At 40.0% G+C, this 23,992-nt stretch overlaps 5 protein-coding genes across 5 annotated transcripts in view; 1 reads left to right on the plus strand and 4 right to left on the minus strand.

The window, feature by feature from the left end:
* The window catches only part of LOC134825063 (LIM/homeobox protein Lhx3-like), a 667,636-nt gene that overhangs the window by 376,677 nt on the left and 266,967 nt on the right, over positions 1 to 23,992 (minus strand). The gene's annotated exons all lie outside the window — the stretch shown is intronic.
* The window catches only part of LOC134824858 (uncharacterized), a 57,231-nt gene that overhangs the window by 11,336 nt on the left and 21,903 nt on the right, over positions 1 to 23,992 (minus strand). The gene's annotated exons all lie outside the window — the stretch shown is intronic.
* Positions 1,493 to 6,150, minus strand: LOC134825473 (collagen alpha-1(XXIII) chain-like). Its single transcript, XM_063837687.1, has 8 exons — positions 5,899 to 6,150; positions 5,623 to 5,700; positions 5,334 to 5,413; positions 5,040 to 5,202; positions 4,663 to 4,815; positions 4,451 to 4,546; positions 4,057 to 4,196; positions 1,493 to 1,693 (listed from the first exon to the last, which is right to left on the minus strand). Exons 2-8 carry the CDS (start codon positions 5,675 to 5,677, stop codon positions 1,493 to 1,495), a joined length of 888 nt encoding a protein of 295 aa, XP_063693757.1. The 5' UTR covers positions 5,678 to 5,700; positions 5,899 to 6,150.
* On the minus strand, positions 6,671 to 8,824 carry LOC134825474 (collagen alpha-2(VIII) chain-like). Its single transcript, XM_063837688.1, has 8 exons — positions 8,669 to 8,824; positions 8,430 to 8,474; positions 8,130 to 8,246; positions 7,804 to 7,956; positions 7,524 to 7,613; positions 7,299 to 7,362; positions 7,016 to 7,131; positions 6,671 to 6,829 (listed from the first exon to the last, which is right to left on the minus strand). Exons 1-8 carry the CDS (start codon positions 8,822 to 8,824, stop codon positions 6,671 to 6,673), a joined length of 900 nt encoding a protein of 299 aa, XP_063693758.1.
* Positions 10,752 to 22,886, plus strand: LOC134825270 (polypeptide N-acetylgalactosaminyltransferase 1-like). The gene is made up of 2 exons (XM_063837427.1): positions 10,752 to 12,810; positions 22,445 to 22,886. Exons 1-2 carry the CDS (start codon positions 11,174 to 11,176, stop codon positions 22,671 to 22,673), a joined length of 1,866 nt encoding a protein of 621 aa, XP_063693497.1. The 5' UTR covers positions 10,752 to 11,173; the 3' UTR covers positions 22,674 to 22,886.

The raw sequence follows: 23,992 nt of genomic DNA on the forward strand, positions 1-23,992 counted from the left end.
AGTTGTATGTCTTTAGCCAGACAGTACACCCCTTCATCACACCATAGTGCTCCAGAACTTTCGCCTCTCTGATGCAGCACATCTTTGAAGTTCATCATAGAAGTGTAGATGCTGTCCATCAAGGTGGCAGGATACGGCAGTATCGGGATAAATGATCTCGCTGTCATCATCCTAACTTCCCTAGATGTTAATTTACTGAGCAAAGCAGTAAAATTGGGAATATCGTTTGCACATTTGAGTCTGGACACAAACCATGCAAAGAAATCGTCGTTCACTTCAGTCAAAATTGAGTTCTTGTGTATGTGATGAGTGATCGGAGAGAACTCCTCGTTTATTTCTCCTGAATTTTTAGCAAGCTGCGACGTCATTAGCTGCTGGCAAGGTAATGTATGCTGTAGACTCCGCTTTCTGTCCACAGCGTATTTGGTCGTGTCACGCTTACTCATAGTCCTAGGTTCGATGTCATCTTCTTTTCCGTTCTGCCATATGACAAGAACGGTGTCGTTGCTGACATCTCCCCCACTATCAGTTCTTTCCTTGTGATTGAAATTATCCACAGCTCCTTGGATCGGAATCCCAGGTTTAATAGAATTATTCACTGGGCATCGATCCTTTCCCGCAGTATCGATATCTGTCTGAGCCATTTCAATGTCGTCTCTTTTCATTGAATCGTAGCCTATTCCAAAGCCGAACCTGTTGATGATGTCAATAAGTTCTCGTGACTTTGTCAGACAGTGAACAGCTTGTGTTATGCCACAATGCATCGGTGTCTTAAGACCAGAGATCCAACAAGAAAAGAACTGAAATGATGCATCAAATTTCAGAAACCACGAATCCCCCTGCACAACTTTTCTGCCCGAGAACAGTTTCGAGATAAACTTCAACCATTGAGGCGGCCTTTCATCTTTGAATCGCTCTAGAGATAGAGCCAAATCACTGGGCAAGCACAGACTGTCCTCCAATTCAAACTTATATGAACTGATTTCAGCTGACAAGATTTTTGCACATTCCGTAATTGCATCACGATCTCTAAGGTTATGTTCAATAATTCCAGATACTGGAACTGATGACTTGAACACTATCTGGGTCACAGATCTGTCTTTAGGGTAAGAAAATGATATATCCTCTCCGAATAATTTGATGAGATTGAATTTTGTCGCTCGATTATTGAAATTAAGATCTAAATCATTGTTTATACACTCTGTGATATCGGTCAGCTTGTAAGCTTGTGTTTGAAAATCAAGCTTTTCGAATACCTCCTTCAATCCGTCTTCGTGAATATTCTCTTCACTTTCTCTATGAAAATTGTTCATAAGTTTTTCAACCTGTCTCTCATAAGAACGTAGGTATGAGCTCATGCATGCATTGTGATAGTAAATGTCAGCTGCAAAGATGTCACCTACGGATTGGCAGTAGATGTATTGCCTGCGGAGATCATCTTCGTTGAAAGCCATTGCACTCAGAAATTTTGAAGCCCGTGAGGTTCCCATTTTCATCTCAGAGACTCTGAATAGCTGTGAGGTTTGATTTGGCCATGATCCTGCTTGGTGCTTTTGACAGATGGAGCATTTTGTAGCTTTAGATTTCTTACTCGGTTGGTCAGGTATCTCTCCGCTTGCTGATCTAGACCTGGTGCTTTCACGTTTTCTTTTTGTAGTTTCACTGGACGTTCCTTGTGCTTCTTGAGATAGATCTTTTAATGTTGATTTGGGTTTAAATTCTTTGAATTTTCTCATATAATTTTTAAAGCACTGTTTTGGACTTTTCATTTTATTGGACTTAGACTGGTTGTGGAAGCGAAAAGTGTCAGGACATTTAGCTATGTTGTCTAGAACTTCACTATCTCCCATTTTAATGGCAGCTTCGCACACCATCTTTCGTTTATCGTCATCTCCTGTAGAATTAAGCTTCGTCACGTTTTAAAACAGTAAAGCTCGAAATGACTATGTTAGAAATAAATCTATCAATTAAAAGTGATTCAAATTGTATTTAACTAAAATGTTACTAGCTTTATTATAGTTTTATTTTACCTTTTAAATCACGCTCTGGATATTTTTCTTCTTTTTTGCATAAAACACATACTCGGTTCGCATTCGTGTTTTTTGCAAGTTTTGCTCCGTCTTGTAAGAGACTAATTCCTTTGATCTTGGATTCAGGACCCGTTTTATTACTCTAAAAATAATGACATTGTAGGATACATTTCTCGTTACAAAATACAAAATCCGAGTCTACTTGAAGCTTCATAACAATTAAATTAATGTTAGTATACAAAATATTGTTAACCTGCACAACTGATATACTAATTAATGAAAAATTAATTAATGAAAAATGTTTTAACCTACATTTATTCCTGATGGTCCTGGAATTTCATCGTCAATAGGAGGTGGTGAAGACACTCTGGGAACAGCATCTTCTGATATACTAATCTCTAGGTCCTAAATTTATTAGACCCATCATCACGAAGTAATTTAATACAAAAATATCATATTCACGAAAGAGCTATTCATAGTACAATACTGAACTTTTTAATATTTAAGAAAATTCGAAATAGTTGAGTCGACCATCAAACTTACACCATCTAAAGCATTGATTGAAACACGATGATATGTCACCCTCCTAGCACTCTGCCTTCTCAAAAGCCACTGTTTGCGTGACCACAATATCAACACAAAACAACCTGAAAGTCGATGCTCTTAGCTCTTCGATATTGCTTTATTATACAAACTGCGTAGATAGCAATAACTTATCAATAAATACACTGATGATTATAGGAACTAACTTCAAGCAACAATATAATCGCTAAAGTAACGTCTGAAACTTACCAAGTATCACACAAAGACCCCAAAGAGTAACAACTGGAATGACAACAAACCAAGCATTCATATTCACGACAAGGTTTCACTGCTGAACCAAGAAGTAGGCGAAATTGGTACACGTTTCAAAATAACTGTCGAGTACTGTTGAGAATTCCAGAGGCAGGGTATCCAGTTACGTAGGTTAATCTCAAAGGTTGTGAAAGATAACTCAAAAATTGTAATTTAGTAGTAAGCACGGTACAATCAAGAAACAATGTTTCACAGTGGAATATAATACGACAGCAACAAAGTAGGTATTTCTACTTTGTATTACAAAAGCGCTAATTATACCTGTTTCAAAAGCATCCTGTCTGGAAGTTCCCTGACTGCCGTGTGAATCTTTGGATCTATTTTTTGATCTATTTTTATATTGATATGATTTGTATATACCTATATATTCATCGCATAATTTCCATGTACGCCTGAACAAACCTGGCACCATCAAATCTTACATGGAAACCCCAGAACTATTTAAAATATAAATAAATATTTAACTTTCACAATATTATATACTCAACTTCGTGAATTTAGTAGTACTTAAAGCCTGGCATTGCCATCGCGCCTTGGTCAAAATTAGTTTTTTTCATTTTTCTCAAAAACTAAGTCCCTAAAGGCTTTGATACCTTCATAGTGCTAATATAAATATGCATATTGCAGTCATTTTAAGCCCAAATATAAGTCTCTAAGCCCTTCAGAGGCTGAGATACGAATTTTCCACATACGCGTCTTATATGAAATATGGGCGTGGCTCCACAGGGTTGGGACTAGCGACACAAAATTCCCCCCTCGGTGATTTGAGTTACCAATGGCCTATTTAACCCGATTCAGTAGCAAAAAACTCTATGCAGCAAAGTGCACACTCAACACCTCCCTGCTACTGGAGTATAGCGACAATGTCGCTAATTGGCGTCATCTAGCGTCATCTAGCGTCATCTAGCGTCATCTATCATCATCTGGCGATATTTCACGCTAGATGACGCTAGATGACGCTAGATGACGTCATATGTCGAATTTCAACTATCAGTAAAGGTCCGGAATGTGGAGTGAATTAACAAGAATCCCTGAATACAAAGGATAATTTTCTGAAAAAGTAATATCATAGTGAAATTTACAAACCATTATAAAATCGATTTATGTAATATGTAAATAACATTGTGACAACAGCCAATTTGCTTTATCTTTGCGATCTAAATGGACTCACGTAAGAAAATTCTCCAGGCAGGCCAGGTTGACCATCATATCCGGGAACTCCAGGCTCTCCTCTGCCTCCACGTCGTCCAGGCATTCCAGCGAGTCCATCCAGACCAGGCCTTCCCCCAGATCCCAGCAAACCATCGTCACCTGGTCATTGGTCAAGACTCAGTCAGTAAAATTTTACACTCGTAACTTGTTGAAGCTTTGAAGCTTGTATATTACCGCCCATAAGGTTAGCAAGTGTCAGGTACTAACCATGTATAAATAAATAATTTCAACATCTTGATCTTTTCTCGCTCTGAACGCGTCAATTTGGAGGTGATAAGCGTACTGTCACTCAGATGACAGATTTAAACGATTTATTACCTATTTTTTATTTATTTTGTTATTTTTTCAATTACCTGGTGCTCCCCGAGCTCCGTCAGCACCGGGGTCTCCCCTTTCTCCCTTTTGAGCGTAACGTACTTTACCGTCCCGTCCATCTTCTCCTGGACTACCTAAAAGAAGTTAAAAGGTAACATATAATGCCTTCGACTGCACAACTATTCAAAAAAAATACATTTCACTCCAGTTTAATTGAGTTTATCAATATTTTGAACCTAAAACTCTCTACCTTTTCGTCCATTTAAGCCAGTAGTGCCATCAAGTCCCCTTTCACCAGGAGTACCATCAGTTCCAGCAGTACCAGGTGCTCCTGGAGCTCCTCTCAAACCAGGGGTTCCTCCCATTCCTCTCAAACCTGGTCTTCCGGGCATACCGTTCACTCCTACACGGACATTCGATTAGGTCGGTAGTCTAATAATAATCTAGTCGATAGTCTAATAATAATCTAATAACATAATGACTCATTGTCTTCATAGTTTAATGACTCATTGACTCATTGTCTTTATAGTTTCGTGTAGTTTTTACTCATAATTGTCTACAGAGAGTAACCTAACAATTAAAAATATTAATTAACTAATTAACTAATTAACTAACTAAATAACTAACCTGATGTACCCTTCTGACCGTTCACTCCGTTAAACCCATCTCTACCAGGTGAACCAGGTGCTCCTCCTAACCCAGGCTCTCCACCCTGGCCTGGGGTACCAGGGACACCAGCTCGTCCCGGGGAACCGGGCAGTCCTCCGTCCCCCATGAGACCGTCAATACCCTGGCAAAGGGAGGGGGTTGTTATTCTTAGTGACAAGATAGGGGTAAACATTGATCAGACTGTTAAAATGATGAATTGAACCCCAAAACCGAGGCAAATTGACGAAGTTTTGCTTTGTTTTAGAAGCTTACGTTAATTCCTGGTGCTCCAGAGGTACCTGCCTCTCCTCGCTCTCCGTTTTCTCCATCAGCACCATCTTCTCCTCTCATTCCTGGGAAATTCAATATGGTTAAAACGTATCACTTTTTTAAAAATGTTCCTTTTTCTGATGTTAGACCGGATTCAGTTTTTATTTACTGATTGACAACGTTTTCCGGACGGTCCCGTTTCCTTTATCTTATAGTGCTCGATTTGAAAGTACGGTTCATATGTTCTAAACAGAAAAAATAAAATATTATATAAGTTCAGGACAACATTGACCTGGTAATCCTCGCATGTCCAGACCGGGTGCACCGTCCAAACCTGGATCTCCCATAGCACCGGGTAAACCGGGGGTTCCTGATAAGAAATATTGTTAGGTTAATTTGAAACTTAAATAATTTAATTTTGAACGAATATTTACTGAAATAAACTCTTGAATCAGAAGTAGCGATACTGTAGCAGCACAGTTGTAGTAGTACTGTAGTAGTACTGTAGCAGTACTGTTATAGTACTGTATTACTGTATTATGTATTAGTAACGAAGTAATATCAGTACTTGACTCTCTTGCCAAAAAAGGCTCTGATAACTTGGACTCCACTCAAGTGCTACTATACCAATACCAAAAGTATTATGGAAGGGAGCGCTGCGGCAGCGGAGCATAAGTCATCAAAAAATGAGGGAAAGATGGAGAACGTTGCCCAACACTCACTTCAAACGAGTATGGAGACACAAGTTCGCCAGATCAATCCCGAAACTTGGCAAAGAGAGCACAAGAAAAGCGACACAATTCCTTACTGGACATTGTGAACTAAACTACCATACTAATAAGTTCAAGCCGACAACGGTCCCTAAAATTTGTCCACACTGTCTCATGGAAGAGGAGATAATGAACCACTTTATTGGTCAGTGCCCAAAGTGGTCTTACCAACGAGGAGGATACTTTTACTCCTTCTATCTTAGTGTGACAGAAATAGTGGACAAGTTCTCACTACCAAGGATCATCGGCTTCATACAAGCAACAAAACGATTCACCAAATGCGGAGAAAACAAAGTTTAACTTTTTTCTCCACTTATTAATATTTTACCGGGGTAAGCACAGGGCTCCAATGCTCTATTTTACAGTGGTCATGATCTATCTTATAGTGATAATGACCACAGCCCCCTACGAAGAAGAAATAATATCAGTACTGTATCAGAATACTATATTATAATCACCTCTCATTCCTATTTCAAAATATATATAATATATATAATCTAATTTTAACCGAATATTAACTGAAATAAACTCATAAAATGGGGTAAGCAGTACAGTTGTAGGATTGATGTATTAATAAAGTAACAGTAGAATTGTAGAAGAACAACATACAACTATATAATCACCTCTCATTCCTAATTCACCAGGGTTACCCCGGGCACCAGGGAGTCCTGGTTGTCCGGATAGCCCATCATTTCCAGGTTCTCCTGGTCGACCAGGTAAAGCGAATCCCTGCAGGTTCAAAAGTTAAACTTTCATTAAACTAATTTATTTAATCACGGAAGTTAACTGATTAGGTATAAAATCGGATTTATATTATGCACGTTCAGAGACCTGATTCTCATTCAGTTTGTGTTGCTTTACAGTAAGATGCATGTTTGCATATTAATAAGACTTCTCCATATTGATAAGACTCACAGTGGTTCCAGGGCGGCCAGGTTCCCCTGGTGCTCCACCTCTTCCAGGTGAGCCAGGTAGTCCAGCTCCTCCGGGACCTCCCATAATTCCTAGATCTCCGGGAGCTCCTCTGTTTCCTGTGAGATGTTAGTTTTTTGAAAACCAGAACACCAGTTAAAAAGTATGATAGGGACATGAAAGTTTGTGTTAAATTAAAAATCTAGTGCGGGTTCATATTTGTTTCAGAAACAGAACCTCCTAAAATCCTACGGATACCAAACAAATAGACGTAATTTATTCCCACCTGGGATTCCGAGTCTTCCATTGCTTCCTCTCTTCCCGGGTGCTCCTCTTAGTCCTGGGGTACCCTGAAATATATCCGGGATCAGGGACGAGTTAGATACTACCAGCAACTTTACAAAGGGGTCATGTGTCATCTGTTATAGGTTAGCAAGAGTTGTTTTGTCCAGATGGAAATAGTCAAGGCTAATACATTAGTAGCAAAGAGTTTGGGAAGGACGATACTTACAGGGAAGCCAGCAATACCATCAATACCAGGGCCTCCTGGCGTTCCTAATCTTCCGGGCTCTCCGTTTAATCCGGGGGTTCCGTCATCTCCCTGTTGGTGCATTGCATAAGATAACAATTTATTAACAAAGCATTTTGCGTCTTCTTACAAGACTTTTGTTAAATTATTAATAAAATTTTGCTAGCTATCACCGGAACACTTCTTTTCTAGTAGCTCACACACCTTAAAATTGTACCAAACCCCATAGTAACATTACACAGCAACATGTCAAATAACTCACCGGAAGTCCACCTCGTCCCCTAAGAGGAGGTAGTTTAGGAGTGGTTCCCGGTTCTCCAGGTGCTCCTCGCAGACTCTTACCAGGTTCACCTGTCTCACCAGGTAACCCTCTTTGTCCGGTTCCGCCTCTGGATCCTCCTCTACCTGGGGACCCCTGTAATAGTTTTACAGGTTAACATGTTGTATGGTTGTGTATAATATCAAGTGTTTTATCTATCAGTGAGAAACATCTTTTTACCACTACTTAGACTTTTGTCGATTGCCTTTAGTAGTCTGTTTCATGACAATGGAATTATGCCAGAACATGAATTCAAATAACCAACTCACATTTCTGCCAGGTCTGCCATCTTTACCCCGGTCTCCAGGTTCACCAAGTCCACCAGGTGTGCTTGGAATACCGTCCCTCCCAGGCTCTCCTCGGTCACCAGGTCTTCCGGGTCTACCCTGAACACGGCAATTTGTTAGTCAGATGAAATACGAGCAGTTTCGTCATATATTTTGGTGCTGTGGTTGTCTACGGTATTTTGGTGATGAGAACTAGACTCACCATGTCTCCCATTGAACCAGGTCTGCCCCTGTTTCCGTCCCTTCCTCCTTCACCGCCATCACCCGGGAGACCAATTGTACCTGGGCTACCAGGGGTTCCTGACTGTCCGGCTTCTCCTCTACCTCCTAGATGGAAATTTCGTCACAATAATGTTATTTATTCTTTAAAGGGTCCGATGAGAAAATTTGAATGGAAAGAAAACTACAGAAATGAACAAAGACATCAGAGAAAAATATCCAGGAGACAAACATTATCAGAGAAAATCGTTTTTAGTGGGTATTGGTTTGTTTTGATAAAAATTATATTACGATAAACTGACCTGGTCGTCCAGCAGTGCCAGGAAATCCTGCTCTGCCAGGAGCTCCATCAGCACCAGGTTCACCAGGTTCTCCTCTTTCTGTGTTCTGACCGGGCTCACCAGCTCGTCCCTGGTCTCCGGGCTCTCCTCTCTTTCCGGGGGAGCCTGGTGATCCATCTCTTCCTAGACGACCTGGGTCTCCCTGTCATAAGAGATTTGTGAGAAAATATAAAGTTGTGTAATTTAGGTTACGGTGAATTATTGTAATCGGCCCAAAACAAATCAGTTAAGTTTCAAAATATTTGTTTGGGATTTTAAACTTAGGCACCAAAATCCTATCTAGTTCGGCTGCCAGACTTTGGGGCCGGAGTGATATGATCCACCATATACGTCATCAAGTAATTAACATGCAAGCTTGAAGCTTGTGGCGTATAATTAGTGATGTGATCCATGGATTGAATATAATTGACCTAGAAATGGGCTAGATCTGGGGTAGAGTTCATATGAGTTGGGTATGTCGTGTAGAAAGAACAAAGGTCGTACAGAATACTGCTGGAAGGAGTAGTCTCCCAGTGCCTTTCTCCACTTGAATATATACACATAGTTTTTATAAATGAGGATCGAACGATATAACATCGTTTGATCTTTATCTTTCGTGGTAAAAGTTTCCGGTGGATTAGAATAATATTGACATAATCAGAAAAGGGGTGAGGGTTCTGTCGACGTTTATTAACTTAGAAAGTTCAAATAATCACAATTATTTGAATTATTTAATTATAATTTTTCGTGATCCAAAGGTAACTGGTAAAGTAATAATTGGTAGTGGTATAAAACCTGATACACGAGCCGTTGACGGACAACTAAGAACCTTTCAATTTTACCTAGTTAACTAATTAACATGCAAGCTTGGGAAATCCAATCAGCTCCGTCAACTAAGAACCAATCAATACATATCCCCGACAACTAAGAACCTCTGGAGATATACTTAAAGCATTCAGATTTCCACTGATTTCACAGCTGTGCTATATATATTTCTGCATTAATTAAGATTAGGAGAAGCTTTTTTAAGATTATGATAGTTCAAACTCACTATAATAATTGCATACAAAATAAATTACTCAATCTCATGGCCACTGCAGTATTTGAGTATTTGGCAATCTCAATCGCCCAGCAGAGTAGATGGCTGTATCTTTAGGATTCTAGAGGGAGTAGATATTAACATGTACCCGTCCGTGTCCAAACACTTCTTCGTATACTTCATAATACACAGCTACTTACTAAACTGTCATTTGAACCTTACCCAGGTTCTTGCTTGTCCGGCTGGTAGGATGGTTATAATATGGATCACATCAAAATTGATACGTCACTGATTGGGCCATGTGATGGATTACACAGGATTTACACAGGATTTTACACAGGATTAAATTAAATTATAGATTCATTATCATGGACCGTCATACCCAGGTTCTTGCTTGTCCGGCTGGTAGGATGGTTATAATATGGATCACATCAAAATTGATACGTCACTGATTGGGCCATGTGATGGATTACACAGGATTTACACAGGATTTTACACAGGATTAAATTAAATTATAGATTCATTATCATGGACCGTCATAATTGTTTACAGAAATTAATGAAAACAATCTACGTCACTGATTGGGCCATGTGATGGATTACACAGGATTTACACAGGATTTTACACAGGATTAAATTAAATTATAGATTCATTATCATGGACCGTCATAATTGTTTACAGAAATTAATGAAAACAATCATCTTTCATGTGATACCTGTGGGAGCCCGGAATGAGAGGTTCCTAGTTGTCGGTCACCAGCGTGTACTTTACTAAAACGTTTTACACGTGATTTTATTTGAGATGTATCTATAGTTCAATTAATAATTTGTCTTTCAAAACAATTAGTGCGTTTTTGTTAATAATTAGCGCGTTCTTCTAGTCCACAGTTTTCCAAAACAATTAGCGTGTTCTAAAGTTCTAATACTCTAATAGTCTACCTCAGTTTTCCATGCAATAATACTCATGTGCTTCGTGTTATTCATGTACTGCATGTACTTCATTACTTCACTGTAATCTACTTTTCTTGTTGCCACAATCTGTATTTACTATTTACTTACCTCGTCGTTTCTCGCTTGGAAATACCACCCTCAAGTCGTGTCTTCAACGTTTGTATGAGTTGGTCTCCGACAAGGACAACTCTCTGCTATAATACCATCTTATAACCATCCTATAAACAGCTTAAAAAGCGTGTAATTCACCAGAAAGGACACTATAACCGCACCAAAGAAGTGCAGGTTATATCTTAATTATTAAATTATAGGACAATGTGAGATAGAGTTACGTGGATACAGCTGTACGGAAAAGAGCTGTAAGTAATAGTTTAGTGAGGTTCAACACTACCAACAGTACAACTTACACCCTTGTTTATTTTAATCGTTATATTTCTCACGTTGCGCGTAGTCAATTTTAATTTTTAGAAGTGAAGAGGAAAACACGTGGTTGTTAAAATGAAGAACGGGAATGTTTTGTCGGTTTCGCCACCTCGACGAATCAATGTGGTTGCATACTCCAAGCATTGGAGAGTGTGTAGTGGTATACAGAAGATCTTCTTCTTTCTTTTAATTTGTTGTGTCCTTTTGCTTTGCTACATCGGTAGCAATTGGACGACTTCAACTTCAACGATTGAAAAAAGGCAGTTTTCAGATAACAATTTCAAAAAAGCCATGTCAATTAAAACTTTCAAAGCACTTAAACTTGCTGAACATGAAAACAAAATAACACTGAAAACAAGTGAAGACAACGAAATCAGAAGACTAGAATCACTTTATCAGCGGAACATAACCTTCAACTGGGACAACAAACACGGCTTTATACCACCTAGTAAACCAGTGTTCTACAAACATTGCTTGAGATACCTTGAGGGAGAATATTCTAGTAAAGTTAGTGTCGTCATCTCCTTTAAAGATGAACTACTGTCTATACTGTTGAGGACTTTGACCACTTTAGTGTTCCGAACTCCAGTCCATCTCCTCCACGAGATCATCCTGGTGGACGACGGAAGCTTCCAGAACCACCGGCAGGATGTGCTCAAACACTTTCAGTTGCTGGATGTAGTGATGGTGTGGTACAGGAGAAACAGCAGTGTTGGTATCGCTAATGCTAGACATTTTGGGATCAAGCAGGCTGCAGGAGACGTGGTGGCCATTCTTGACAGCCACATGGTTGTATCAGAAATGTGGCTACAACCTTTGCTTGCAACTCTGTCTCAGAAACCGAGAGGAATAGCGGTGCCTCTTGTTCAGATGATTATGGATGATGAATATGACAAGTACCACCTCTGTAAGATAAACCCTTATTCTTGGAAGATGATCAGAGGATATCAAGGGTTAGACTTCACTGACTTTTATCTCAATAAAACTGACGAAACACAACCTTATCCTACCCCTGTGATAGGCGGAGGTGCTATGGTTGCCAAGACAACAACATTATTAGAACTGTGGCCCCGCCAAATCTATAAAGGTTCGTGGGGTGTGGAGAATTTACGTCTATCTTTGCGGGCCTGGACGTGTGCTGGGGGATTATGGGTCAGTGTTTGTGGGCAAATAACCCATCCGAACGGGTTGGATCCTAACTTGAGTAGGTACAATGTTAATAATCCGGAGATAAAAAAGTTTAGACTTTCAGAGACAGCTGGGGAGATTGTAAATGTTATGAAAAACCGTAAAGATAGCGAGAGGTTGATACAGTCGACCTACTTCTCTGAGCTGAGAGGTGATATATTCAAAACAGCTGAACTAATTTCAAAGTCCTTCAATTACACTAAATGTGAGAGGGATTATGATTGGTATTTGAATTACGTCCACGGTACTTATCATTTCAAACTGTTTGATCACCCAAGATTCGAACATGTGGGTGTTTTCCAATCAGCTGCAGAACCCAACAGGTGCCTTGTTAATATTATCTCAAAGAACCAAGTTGGGACCGACACAGAGTGCGGCTCGATCACTGCCTCCTCAAACCCTGGTGTGGCTAAGAATATTGACATTGCGGACCCACATCTCATGGGTATATCTGCTACCCCTCGGGGTGTTACGATCTCTACTGATGTATATTATAGTCCTACTTGCTGGGATGCTCACCACAGGTTGTTGTTACTTTAACTTATTTATTGGTTACCTATTATCTAGTTACTTATCTATTAATTGCTTACGTATTATAATTCTGGAGCAGAAATTCAATAGCAATATTTGAGTGAACTACATTAGTGCGTTTCGTGCATTAGATTCTCTAGGTCTCTGAACAAGCACTAAAATGCGACCAATGCTTCATAAATTTAGCAGCTCGAATCAGTTACCACTTACCAAAATATTTAACACATCGGGCTAATTATTTAGCTTAATAAGCATCTTTCTTAACAACTTAATTAATTTCTTTTTAATAACTTAATAAACACTCTAGGGCCTGTCGTGATATCATGGATCGCTTAGGTTCCACCAGGATCTGGTAGTCCTCATAATTCTGCGGCCTCTATGTTTCGTCATCTCGCACAACTCTTTAAGAATCTTGTGGATTTGGCATGTGAAAATTTGCAGCCTTCCAGACATTGATTGGGTTAACGAGGTGTCGTACGTCACCTCAAGATCGGGTGACAGGGGGCTGACCAGGCCAGAACCCAATTGATTGGGTCTTAGGTCACGTGATTATGAGCCTGAGGTCACGTGACTATGACGTCACCAGACCTTCCTCTCCGTTTCCCGCTCATTGGACCAGGTGAGCTTGCATGCATGTGAATGTGGGTGTAAGTATAGCTGTACTGTAGTTTATACCTAATTAAACCCCTATAGAAACCGAAAATTTATTTTCTGGCAGAAAGCTAGAAATTTACCAAAATATCGTCATTGTTTTAAATTTATTTTGATGACCATTCCTGACCTAAAATCGCACGAGAAATCGATTAAACTTGGTTTCAGAATTCAACAATGCTTCCTTATGCCTTAAAATCCATGTTTTATCAATACAATCAACATCTCGATCATGTAGTTAAACTTATTACTTAACGGATTCAAGTATAGTTACGCGGTAGACAAACGAGAGCACGTTTCCTTGATTTTTGTAGTGGATTTGTAGTGCTTTTCACCCCTGTAGTGCTTTTATGTTCCGGGGTAGGTGGGACATGTTTTAGTTTAAAAATGGGTTCTGCCTGTCCCAAACCATCATAAAAATCAAGTTTCGACCTCTCAACCCACTCGGGCCACTCCCAGGGGCCACGCCCATCCCAAAATGACCGAAATCCAGCTAAATCCAGACTTTAAAATCTTTACCCCTGTAGTGCTTTTATGTTCCGGGGTAGGTGGGACATGTTTTAGTTTAAAAATGGGTTCTGCCTGTCCCAAACCATCATAAAAATCAAGTTTCGACCTCTCAACCCACTCGGGCCACTCCCAGGGGCCACGCCCATCCCAAAATGACCGAAATCCAGCTAAATCCAGACTTTAAAATCTTTACCCCTGTAGTGCTTTTATGTTCCGGGGTAGGTGGGACATGTTTTAGTTTTAAAATGGGTTCTGCCTAACCCAAACCATCATAAAAATCAAGTTTCGACCTCTCAACCCACTCGGGCCACTCCCAGGGGCCACGCCCATCCCAAAATGACCGAAATCCAGCTAAAATCCAGACTTTAAAATCTTGACCCCTGTAGTGCTTTTATGTTCCGGGGTAGGTGGGACATGTTTTAGTTTTAAAATGGGTTCTACATGTCCCAAACCATCATAAAAATCAAGTTTCGACCTCTCAACCCACTCAGATCACTCCCAGGGGCCACGCCCATCCCAAAATGACCGAAATCCAGCTAAAATCCAGACTTTAAAATCTGTACCCCTGTAGTGCTTTTATGTTCCGGGGTAGGTGGGACATGTTTTAGTTTTAAAATGGGTTCTGCCTATCCCAAACCATCATAAAAATCAAGTTTCGACCTCTCAACCCACTTGGGCCACTCCCAGGGGCCACGCCCATCCCAAAATGACCGAAATCCAGCTAAAATCCAGACTTTAAAATCTTTACCCCTGTAGTGCTTTTATGTTCCGGGGTAGGTGGGACATGTTTTAGTTTTAAAATGGGTTCTGCCTGTCCCAAACCATCATAAAAATCAAGTTACGACCTCTCAACCCACTCGGGCCACTCCCAGGGGCCACGCCCATCCCAAAATGACCGAAATCCAGCTAAAATCTACACTTTAAAATTTTGACCCCTGTAGTGCTTTTATGTTCCGGGGTAGGTGGGACATGTTTTAGTTTAAAAATGGGTTCTACATGTCCCAAACCATCATAAAAATCAAGTTTCGAACTATCAACCCACTCAGGCCACTCCCAGGGGCCACGCCCATCCCAAAATGACCGAAATCCAGCTAAAATCCAGACTTTAAAATCTTTACCCCTGTAGTGCTTTTATGTTCCGGGGTAGGTGGGACATGTTTTAGTTTAAAAATGGGTTCTGCCTGTCCCAAACCATCATAAAATCAAGTTTCGACCTCTCAACCCACTCGGGCCACTCCCAGGGGCCACGCCCATCCCAAAATCACCGAAATCCAGCTAAAATCCAGACTTTAAAATCTTGACCCCTGTATTGCTTTTATGTTTCGGGGTAGGTGGGACAAGTTTAAAAATGGGTTCTGCCTGTCCCAAACCATCATAAAAATCAAATTTCGACCTCTCAACCCACTCAGGCCACTCCCAGGGGCCACGCCCATCCCAAAATGACCGAAATCCAGCTGAAATCCAGACTTTAAAATCTTGACCCCTGTAGTGCTTTTATGTTCCGGGGTAGGTGGGGCATGTTTTAGTTTTAAAATGGGTTGTACCTGTCCGGTCCCAAACCATCATAAAAATCAAGTTTTGACTTCTCAACCCATTCACATCCACAACCTTCCGTATGTAGGTACGTACTTCAAAAAACCGAAAAATATATTTTCGGCTCAGAATGATCAGGGTAGCATGAAACATGAACAAAAGTAGTTTCCAGAAAAACTTTGAAAAATTTTCAGTCCGAGTCATTCTCGATATGTACCTCTGAAAGCAGAGCTCCCGCTTCCGAGCTCGTATTGCGAAGGACAAGCCTGCCTTCCGAGATCGCATTACAAAGGGGACCCTCGAGTCCAAAATCGTATATCGAAAGGGTAGGTGCGGACTTGGAAAACCGAAAAAAATATTTTTGGCTCATAGTGATCAGGGTAGCATGTAACATGAAGAAAAGTAGTTTCCAGAAAAGCTTTGAAAAATTTTGACTCAGAAAATTTTCAGTCCGAGTCATTCTCGATATGTACCTCTGAAAGCAGAGCTCCCGCTTCCGAGCTCGTATTGCGAAGGGAAGGCCTGCCTTCCGAGATCGCATTACAAAGGGGAACCCTTGAGTCCAAAATCGTATAATATCGAACTTCGAAAACCGAATAATATTTTTTTCGGTTTTCGAAGTCTGCACCTACCCTTTCGATATACGATTTTGGACTCGAGGGTCCCCTTTGTAATGCGATCTCGGAAGGCAGGCCTCCCCTTCCCGATACGAGCTCGGAAGCTGGAGCTCTGCTTTCAGAGGTACATATCGAGAATGACTCGGACGTCAAAATTTTTCAAAGTTTTTCTGGAAACTACTTTTGTTCATGTTTCATGCTACCCTGATCATTCTGAGCCGAAAATATATTTTTCGGTTTTTTGAAGTCCGTACCTACATTCAGAAGATTGTGGATGTGAGTGGGTTGAGAGGTCGAAACTTGATTTTTATGATGGTTTGGGACAGGTAGAACCCATTTTAAAACTAAAACATGTCCCACCTACCCCGGAACATAAAAGCACTACAGGGATCAAATTTTTAAAGTCTGGATTTTAGCTGGATTTCGGTAATTTTGGCTTTTTGGGATGGGCGTGGCCCCTGGGAGTGATCTGAGTGGGTTGAGAGGTCGAAACTTGATTTTTATGATGGTTTGGGACAGGTAGAACCCATTTTTAAACTAAAACATGTCCCACCTACCCCGGAACATAAAAGCACTACAGGGGTCAAGATTTTAAAGTCTGGATTTTAGCTGGATTTCGGTCATTTTGGGATGGGCGTGGCCCCTAGGAGTGGCCTGAGTGGGTTGAGAGGTCGAAACTTGATTTTTATGATGGTTTGGGACAGGTAGAACCCATTTTTAAACTAAAACATGTCCCACCTACCCCGGAACATAAAAGCACTACAGGGGTCAAGATTTTAAAGTCTGGATTTTAGCTGGATTTCGGTAATTTTGGGATGGGCGTGGCCCCTGGGAGTGGCCTGAGTGGGTTGAGAGGTCGAAACATGATTTTTATGATGGTTTGGGACAGGTAGAACCCATTTTTAAACTAAAACATGTATCACCTACCCCGGAACATAAAAGCACTACAGGGGTCAAGATTTTAAAGTTTGGATTTTAGCTGGATTTCAGTCATTTTGGGATGGGCGTGGCCCCTGGGAGTGGCCTGAGTGGGTTGAGAGGTCGAAACTTGATTTTTATGATGGTTTGGGACAGGTAGAACCCATTTTTAAACTAAAACATGTCCCACCTACCCCGGAACATAAAAGCACTACAGGGGTCAAGATTTTAAAGTTTGAATTTTAGCTGGATTTCAGTCATTTTGGGATGGGCGTGGCCCCTGGGAGTGGCCTGAGTGGGTTGAGAGGTCGAAACTTGATTTTTATGATATTTTGGGACATGTAGAACCCATTTTTAAACTAAAACATGTCCCACCTACCCCGGAACATAAAAGCACTACAGGGGTCAAGATTTTAAAGTCTGGATTTTAGCTGGATTTCGGTAATTTTGGGATGGGCGTGGCCCCTGGGAGTGGCCTGAGTGGGTTGAGAGGTCGAAACATGATTTTTATGATGGTTTGGGACAGGTAGAACCCATTTTTAAACTAAAACATGTATCACCTACCCCGGAACATAAAAGCACTACAGGGGTCAAGATTTTAAAGTCTGGATTTTAGCTGGATTTCAGTCATTTTGGGATGGGCGTGGCCCCTGGGAGTGGCCTGAGTGGGTTGAGAGGTCGAAACTTGATTTTTATGATGGTTTGGGACAGGTAGAACCCATTTTTAAACTAAAACATGTCCCACCTACCCCGGAACATAAAAGCACTACAGGGGTAAAGATTTTAAAGTCTGGATTTTAGCTGGATTTCGGTCATTTTGGGATGGGCGTGGCCCCTGGGAGTGGCCTGAGTGGGTTGAGAGGTCGAAACTTGATTTTTATGATGGTTTGGGACAGGAGAACCCATTTTTAAACTAAAACATGTCCCACCTACCCCGGAACATAAAAGCACTACAGGGGTAAAGATTTTAAAGTCTGGATTTTAGCTGGATTTCAGTCATTTTGGGATGGGCGTGGCCCCTGGGAGTGGCCTGAGTGGGTTGAGAGGTCGAAACTTGATTTTTATGATGGTTTGGGACAGGCAGAACCCATTTTTAAACTAAAACATGTCCCACCTACCCCGGAACATAAAAGCACTACAGGGGTAAAGATTTTAAAGTCTGGATTTTAGCTGGATTTCGGTAATTTTGGGATGGGCGTGGCCCCTGGGAGTGGCCTGAGTGGGTTGAGAGGTCGAAACTTGATTTTTATGATGGTTTGGGACAGGCAGAACCCATTTTTAAACTAAAACATGTCCCACCTACCCCGGAACATAAAAGCACTACAGGGGTAAAGATTTTAAAGTCTGGATTTTAGCTGGATTTCGGTAATTTTGGGATGGGCGTGGCCCCTGGGAGTGGCCTGAGTGGGTTGAGAGGTCGAAACTTGATTTTTATGATGGTTTGGGACAGGTAGAACCCATTTTTAAACTAAAACATGTCCCACCTACCCTGGAACATAAAAGCACTACAGGGGTAAAGATTTTAAAGTCTGGATTTTAGCTGGATTTCGGTAATTTTGGGATGGGCGTGGCCCCTGGGAGTGGCCTGAGTGGGTTGAGAGGTCGAAACTTGATTTTTATGATGGTTTGGGACAGGTAGAACCCATTTTTAAACTAAAACATGTCCCACCTACCCCGGAACATAAAAGCACTACAGGGGTAAAGATTTTAAAGTCTGGATTTTAGCTGGATTTCGGTAATTTTGGGATGGGCGTGGCCCCTGGGAGTGGCCTGAGTGGGTTGAGAGGTCGAAACTTGATTTTTATGATGGTTTGGGACAGGTAGAACCCATTTTTAAACTAAAACATGTCCACCTACCCCGGAACATAAAAGCACTACAGGGGTAAAGATTTTAAAGTCTGGATTTTAGCTGGATTTCGGTAATTTTGGGATGGGCGTGGCCCCTGGGAGTGGCCTGAGTGGGTTGAGAGGTCGAAACTTGATTTTTATGATGGTTTGGGACAGGTAGAACCCATTTTTAAACTAAAACATGTCCCACCTACCCCGGAACATAAAAGCACTACAGGGGTAAAGATTTTAAAGACTGGATTTTAGCTGGATTTTTCATTTTGGGATGGGCGTGGCCCCTGGGAGTGGCTTGAGTGGGTTGAGAGGTCGAAACTTGATTTTTATGATGGTTTGGGACAGGCAGAACCCATTTTTAAACCAAAACATGTATCACCTACCCCGGAACATAAAAGCACTACATGGGTAAAGATTTTAAAGACTGGATTTTAGCTGGATTTCAGTCATTTTGGGATGGGCGTGGCCCCTGGGAGTGGCTTGAGTGGGTTGAGAGGTCGAAACTTGATTTTTATGATGGTTTGGGACAGGTAGAACCCATTTTTAAACTAAAACATGTCCCACCTACCCTGGAACATAAAAGCACTACAGGGGTAAAGAATCTCGATCTGGATTTTTGCTGGATTTCAGTAATTTTGGGATTGGCATGGCCTCTGGGAGTGGCTTGAGTGGTTCAAGAGCTTAAAACTTGGTCTTTGTGATGGTTAGGGATATGTACTACCTATTTAACCACCAAACATGTTTCAAATACTCAGCAACACATATCCCCTTTAGGGCCCAGGGGTAAAGATTCTCATTCTGGATTTTTAGGGATTTTTCACAGATTTTAAGCTATTTGGGATGGGCGGCCTGAGTGGGGTGTATGTGTTACTTAGATTTTCATATCTTATAAGTGTCTATAAAAGTATAAGTACGAGCAGTTTATTGAAACTTCTGACTTCTACCGTCGTAGATTCTACAATGATAAATATTTTAACGTACGTGCGGCGCGCAAAATCCACTACAAAATCCACTACAAAATTCAGGGAAACGTCTTCTGAGACAAACTAAAACAAAATTGTAGATTTATAACCTACCAGGACCTGCGCCGAGTTAAACTCGTCGAAGGTAATATTTGGAACAAATATTTTACGAGTATCACCCGTTAAATAAACTTATATGTATAAAAACCTTGTGTTATGTGCAATTTGTGCAATTTCAGTTGGGCAGCTTTTTTTAAGTGTCTGTTATTTCAATTTTCGTAAACCTACTACCTGGGAATGTCATGAATTAAAAAGGTGACCATCTTTGGTTATAACTATCACTTTGCAAATCCAGCAGATCTACTTTCGTAAAATATTTTGTTAACAATTTCTAATAAAATTCAGGTTGCGCTGGTGAGGCTAAATGTTAAAAGTGAGTCGTCGATTGGTACAGTATAAATGGAAAAGACAACTACTTTTTATATTAATATAATTATTTATTTTTATAAGATTACTTATGAATTTATTCGAGAATTAATCTGGAAGTATTATCGGCATCTTTTCACACATATATGACTACTAGCACATACACAGTGGCCAATAAGATGTACACAGCAGGGTTTCAGCGTAATAATCGATCTTTTAGAATGTTCTAGTTTGAGTGTAGAATAGCCATTAGAGCTGAGTGTAAGATTAGGTAGGATTAGTGTATAGCTTTTTGATGGTTTTGCGGAGTAAGACACGCGTTAGTAGGGTGCATTAGTTAACAATATGTGGCCAATTGCAACAGCTTATTCTACTGATAGAATATATCGACCAATGGCAGCAGTTTTAATCAAGATTACGCTAAAAAAGGCTGCTAAATTACGCAAGAAATGCAAGCATTATTTTAATCGTTACATTTTCAATTCGTTACAATTTTCCATTCAAAAATGAAGTTTTCCTCCCTTATTGGAGAGCCACTTGAGTTACCTCAAACGATTCCTTCGACTAGGAGAGTGCTTCAATTATTACTTCTTAGAAGTGACCAGCAACCGAAGGTACAGATTAACAGAATTCTGACCTTGGTGGCTGAGGAACTTGTTCAATTTTGTTTAATATAACACCGGTATTCTTTAAAATATTTATGAAACTTATATATAATATACGAAAACATATATATATTTATCCTCAGCAAAGAAGGAGTATGCCCGGGTAACCCTACCCCCCTTGCTACGTGGTCTGACGAGAGCCGCTATCATCTCCTTTATAAGAATGCCTCTCAAAACGGCATTTGTCAACAACAATCAAGCCGTTGAGAGGCAAGTGGCTCTTATGTCAACCTGTGGTAAGAAGGTGGTAGGGGAGGATAGGAAGTCTGGGCAACAAATTGCTGTCGCAGAGCACAGACAGCAAACGAAAAAGCAGAAGAAGTGAAGGTACAATAAATCAGATATACTGTATTTCCTAAGTGGCTCACAGGTAGGAGCTCAACCATTATTTCTTGTATTGTCACAAAAAACGTCTGTAGCTTAACTTAATTTCAGATCACATCAATCATTATAATGGATTATAAATAATGCTAAACATTAGCCATATTAACTGAAGAGTATTATGTAGGCTTTTATCAACCATATAATGCTTTATATCCCACACCCAAGTAACGGAAATGCAATTGATGTTAACCTGTCGACAATATTTCAGACAATATTCCCGCAAGCAAGCACGTTCCTTCGTTCTGCTCTGATCTCTACTCTGTTACTAACTGATGATGGACTTTGATACGATTCGTTGATATGATTTTTTGACGTATTGTATACAGCTTGCATTTAACCATATGGTTCAGACAAAAGGACAATTAAACTGGTGTTTTGTTTTTAACGGGTGATACTCGTAAAATATTACCTTCGACGAGTTTAACTCGGCGCACGTCCTGGCAGGTTATAAACCTACAATTTTGTTTTAGTTTGTCTACCGCGTAACTATACTTGAATCCGTTAAGTAATAAGTTTAACTACATGATCGAGATGTTGATTGTATTGATAAAACATGGATTTTAAGACATAAGGAAGCATTGTTGAGTTCTGAAACCAAGTTTAATCGATTTCTCGTGCGATTTTAGGTCAGGGATGGTCATCAAAATAAATTTAAAACAATGACGATATTTTGGTATATTTCTAGCTTTCTGCCAGAAAATAAATTTTCGGTTTCTATAGGGGTTTAATTAGGTATAAACTACAGTACAGCTATACTTACACCCACATTCACATGCATGCAAGCTCACCTGGTCCAATGAGCGGGAAACGGAGAGGAAGGTCTGGTGACGTCATAGTCACGTGACCTCAGGCTCATAATCACGTGACCTAAGACCCAATCAATTGGGTTCTGGCCTGGTCAGCCCCCTGTCACCCGATCTTGAGGTGACGTACAACACCTCGTTAACCCAATCAATGTCTGGAAGGCTGCAAATTTTCACATGCCAAATCCACAAGATTCTTAAAGAGTTGTGCGAGATGACGAAACATAGAGGCCGCAGAATTATGAGGACTACCAGATCCTGGTGGAACCTAAGCGATCCATGATATCACGACAGGCCCTATAAACACTCTCTCCAGCGGAGACCAAAAGCCCATCTCCTTCTGGACCTGTCACGTGGGATCAGGAGAGTCCCTCCCCCAACAACAGTTTGCTTTTGATACAGTCAACCATCAGATTCAACATCTCCCTACTAATAGATGTGTGGAGATGATCAGGAATGTTGATAGGGTGGAGTTGAATAGTTGCGATGTTGAAAACGATGAACAAAGGTGGATTTTATATAGACCCTCCTGGTGGAGGGTTTGAGATATTTTTATTTCACAGATTATATATTGGTTATGTTAATTCCATTTTCCATTTAAATTGACATCCGAATTTAACATAATGTATAACTTCACAGCACTAAACATAAAATGGATTCTTTGAGACTTTGCAGCTTTTATTCATTTATTTGTAGGATTTGGATAATAACTGTTTTGCTTGTTTACTGTATTAAAAATCGATTGAAAATTTATCTGCTAAAAAACAATAAAAATATTTCTGATTTTTAATGGTTTGATAGCAAAAGATCTGGTACCCTTTGCACAATCTTAACTATGAACGGTCTACCATTAACCATAAAAGAACGGCTTGTTAATAAAACCCACCCTGATGTTGAAAATTTAGATATATAAATTAATCAATCAAACGATATTTTTCAGTAATCGATCACAAAATGATATAAAACATCATAAAACAATTTCAAATGTAAAAAGAAAGCTAAAACTATATTTTTCCGCCACTGATAATTCGTTTAACGGCGTGTAGTCCATTATAAAAATAAAAACCTTCATGAATTTCAGAATATTGACTAATATTTTACAAGTAATCGGAATCGCATCAGAAGAAAAGAAGAAAATAATAAATACGGGAGAGACAGAAAATCGAAGCCCCAAATCCAACCCCATTTTTATCATAGATAATAACTGCATGAGTTCAGATGAAAATGATATGAACTGATTTGAAATGATTGTACCTAATATCAAAATATCTTTCAATATCTTTAGATGTGTACGTCTATCATTCGCCTGCATACCGCGCAACGAGAAATGGACTTCGTCTTCAATCGATCATCGAAAATTCCTATGGGGCCAAAATCAGATCACGATTATTCACTTTTACAAATTTAGCAAAATCAATTTTCATATTTATAATCAAAATAGATTAAATTTTTTTCAAGTATTTTCGCTAACTACGGCGTTAAATAAAATAGTTTTTAAAACTTAATTAAGTATTTCACTAACCTAAAACACCATCTTCTGATGAGAAATCGGAAGCTTTGATGTACGCTGTTATCTGATCTTGACTCATAAAGTGACAGTTTGGTTCCCCACTTGAACCTGTCGTTGAAAGTCTTCTTTAGATCGTGTCATAAGTACAATGTACAATGTACAATGTACAATGTACAATGCACAATGTACAATTCACAATGTACAATGTACAATGTACAATGTACAATGTACAATGTACAATGTACAATGTACAATGTACAATGTATATAATTTAGCTTGATATCATTGAAAAATACATATTTACTCTTTTTACGAATGCTACTGCAGAAAGATCAAAGAAAAATAAATGATACA

This window comes from Bolinopsis microptera, chromosome 13 (genome assembly GCF_026151205.1).
Source record: "Bolinopsis microptera isolate Bmic1 chromosome 13, MBARI_Bmic_1.0, whole genome shotgun sequence".
Classification (NCBI taxonomy): domain Eukaryota; kingdom Metazoa; phylum Ctenophora; class Tentaculata; order Lobata; family Bolinopsidae; genus Bolinopsis; species Bolinopsis microptera.

What these genes read in the sequence shown, in the direction of transcription:
- LOC134825270 (XM_063837427.1), top strand. Translation starts at nt 11,174, where the DNA reads ATGAAGAACGGGAATGTTTTGTCGGTTTCGCCACCTCGACGAATCAAT. An exon ending in TGCTGGGATGCTCACCACAG is followed by an intron (nt 12,811 to 22,444) that starts GTTGTTGTTACT and finishes CACTCTCTCCAG; the next exon opens with CGGAGACCAAAAGCCCATCT.
- LOC134825474 (XM_063837688.1), bottom strand. Translation starts at nt 8,824, where the DNA reads ATGGATCACCAGGCTCCCCCGGAAAGAGAGGAGAGCCCGGAGACCAGG. An exon ending in ATGGCAGACCTGGCAGAAAT is followed by an intron (nt 7,957 to 8,129) that starts GTGAGTTGGTTA and finishes AAACTATTACAG; the next exon opens with GGGTCCCCAGGTAGAGGAGG. An exon ending in ATGGTATTGCTGGCTTCCCT is followed by an intron (nt 7,363 to 7,523) that starts GTAAGTATCGTC and finishes GATATATTTCAG; the next exon opens with GGTACCCCAGGACTAAGAGG.
- LOC134825473 (XM_063837687.1), bottom strand. Translation starts at nt 5,677, where the DNA reads ATGGGAGATCCAGGTTTGGACGGTGCACCCGGTCTGGACATGCGAGGA. An exon ending in GGACATGCGAGGATTACCAG is followed by an intron (nt 5,414 to 5,622) that starts GTCAATGTTGTC and finishes TGAATTTCCCAG; the next exon opens with GAATGAGAGGAGAAGATGGT. An exon ending in TGGCTTAAATGGACGAAAAG is followed by an intron (nt 4,547 to 4,662) that starts GTAGAGAGTTTT and finishes AACTTCTTTTAG; the next exon opens with GTAGTCCAGGAGAAGATGGA.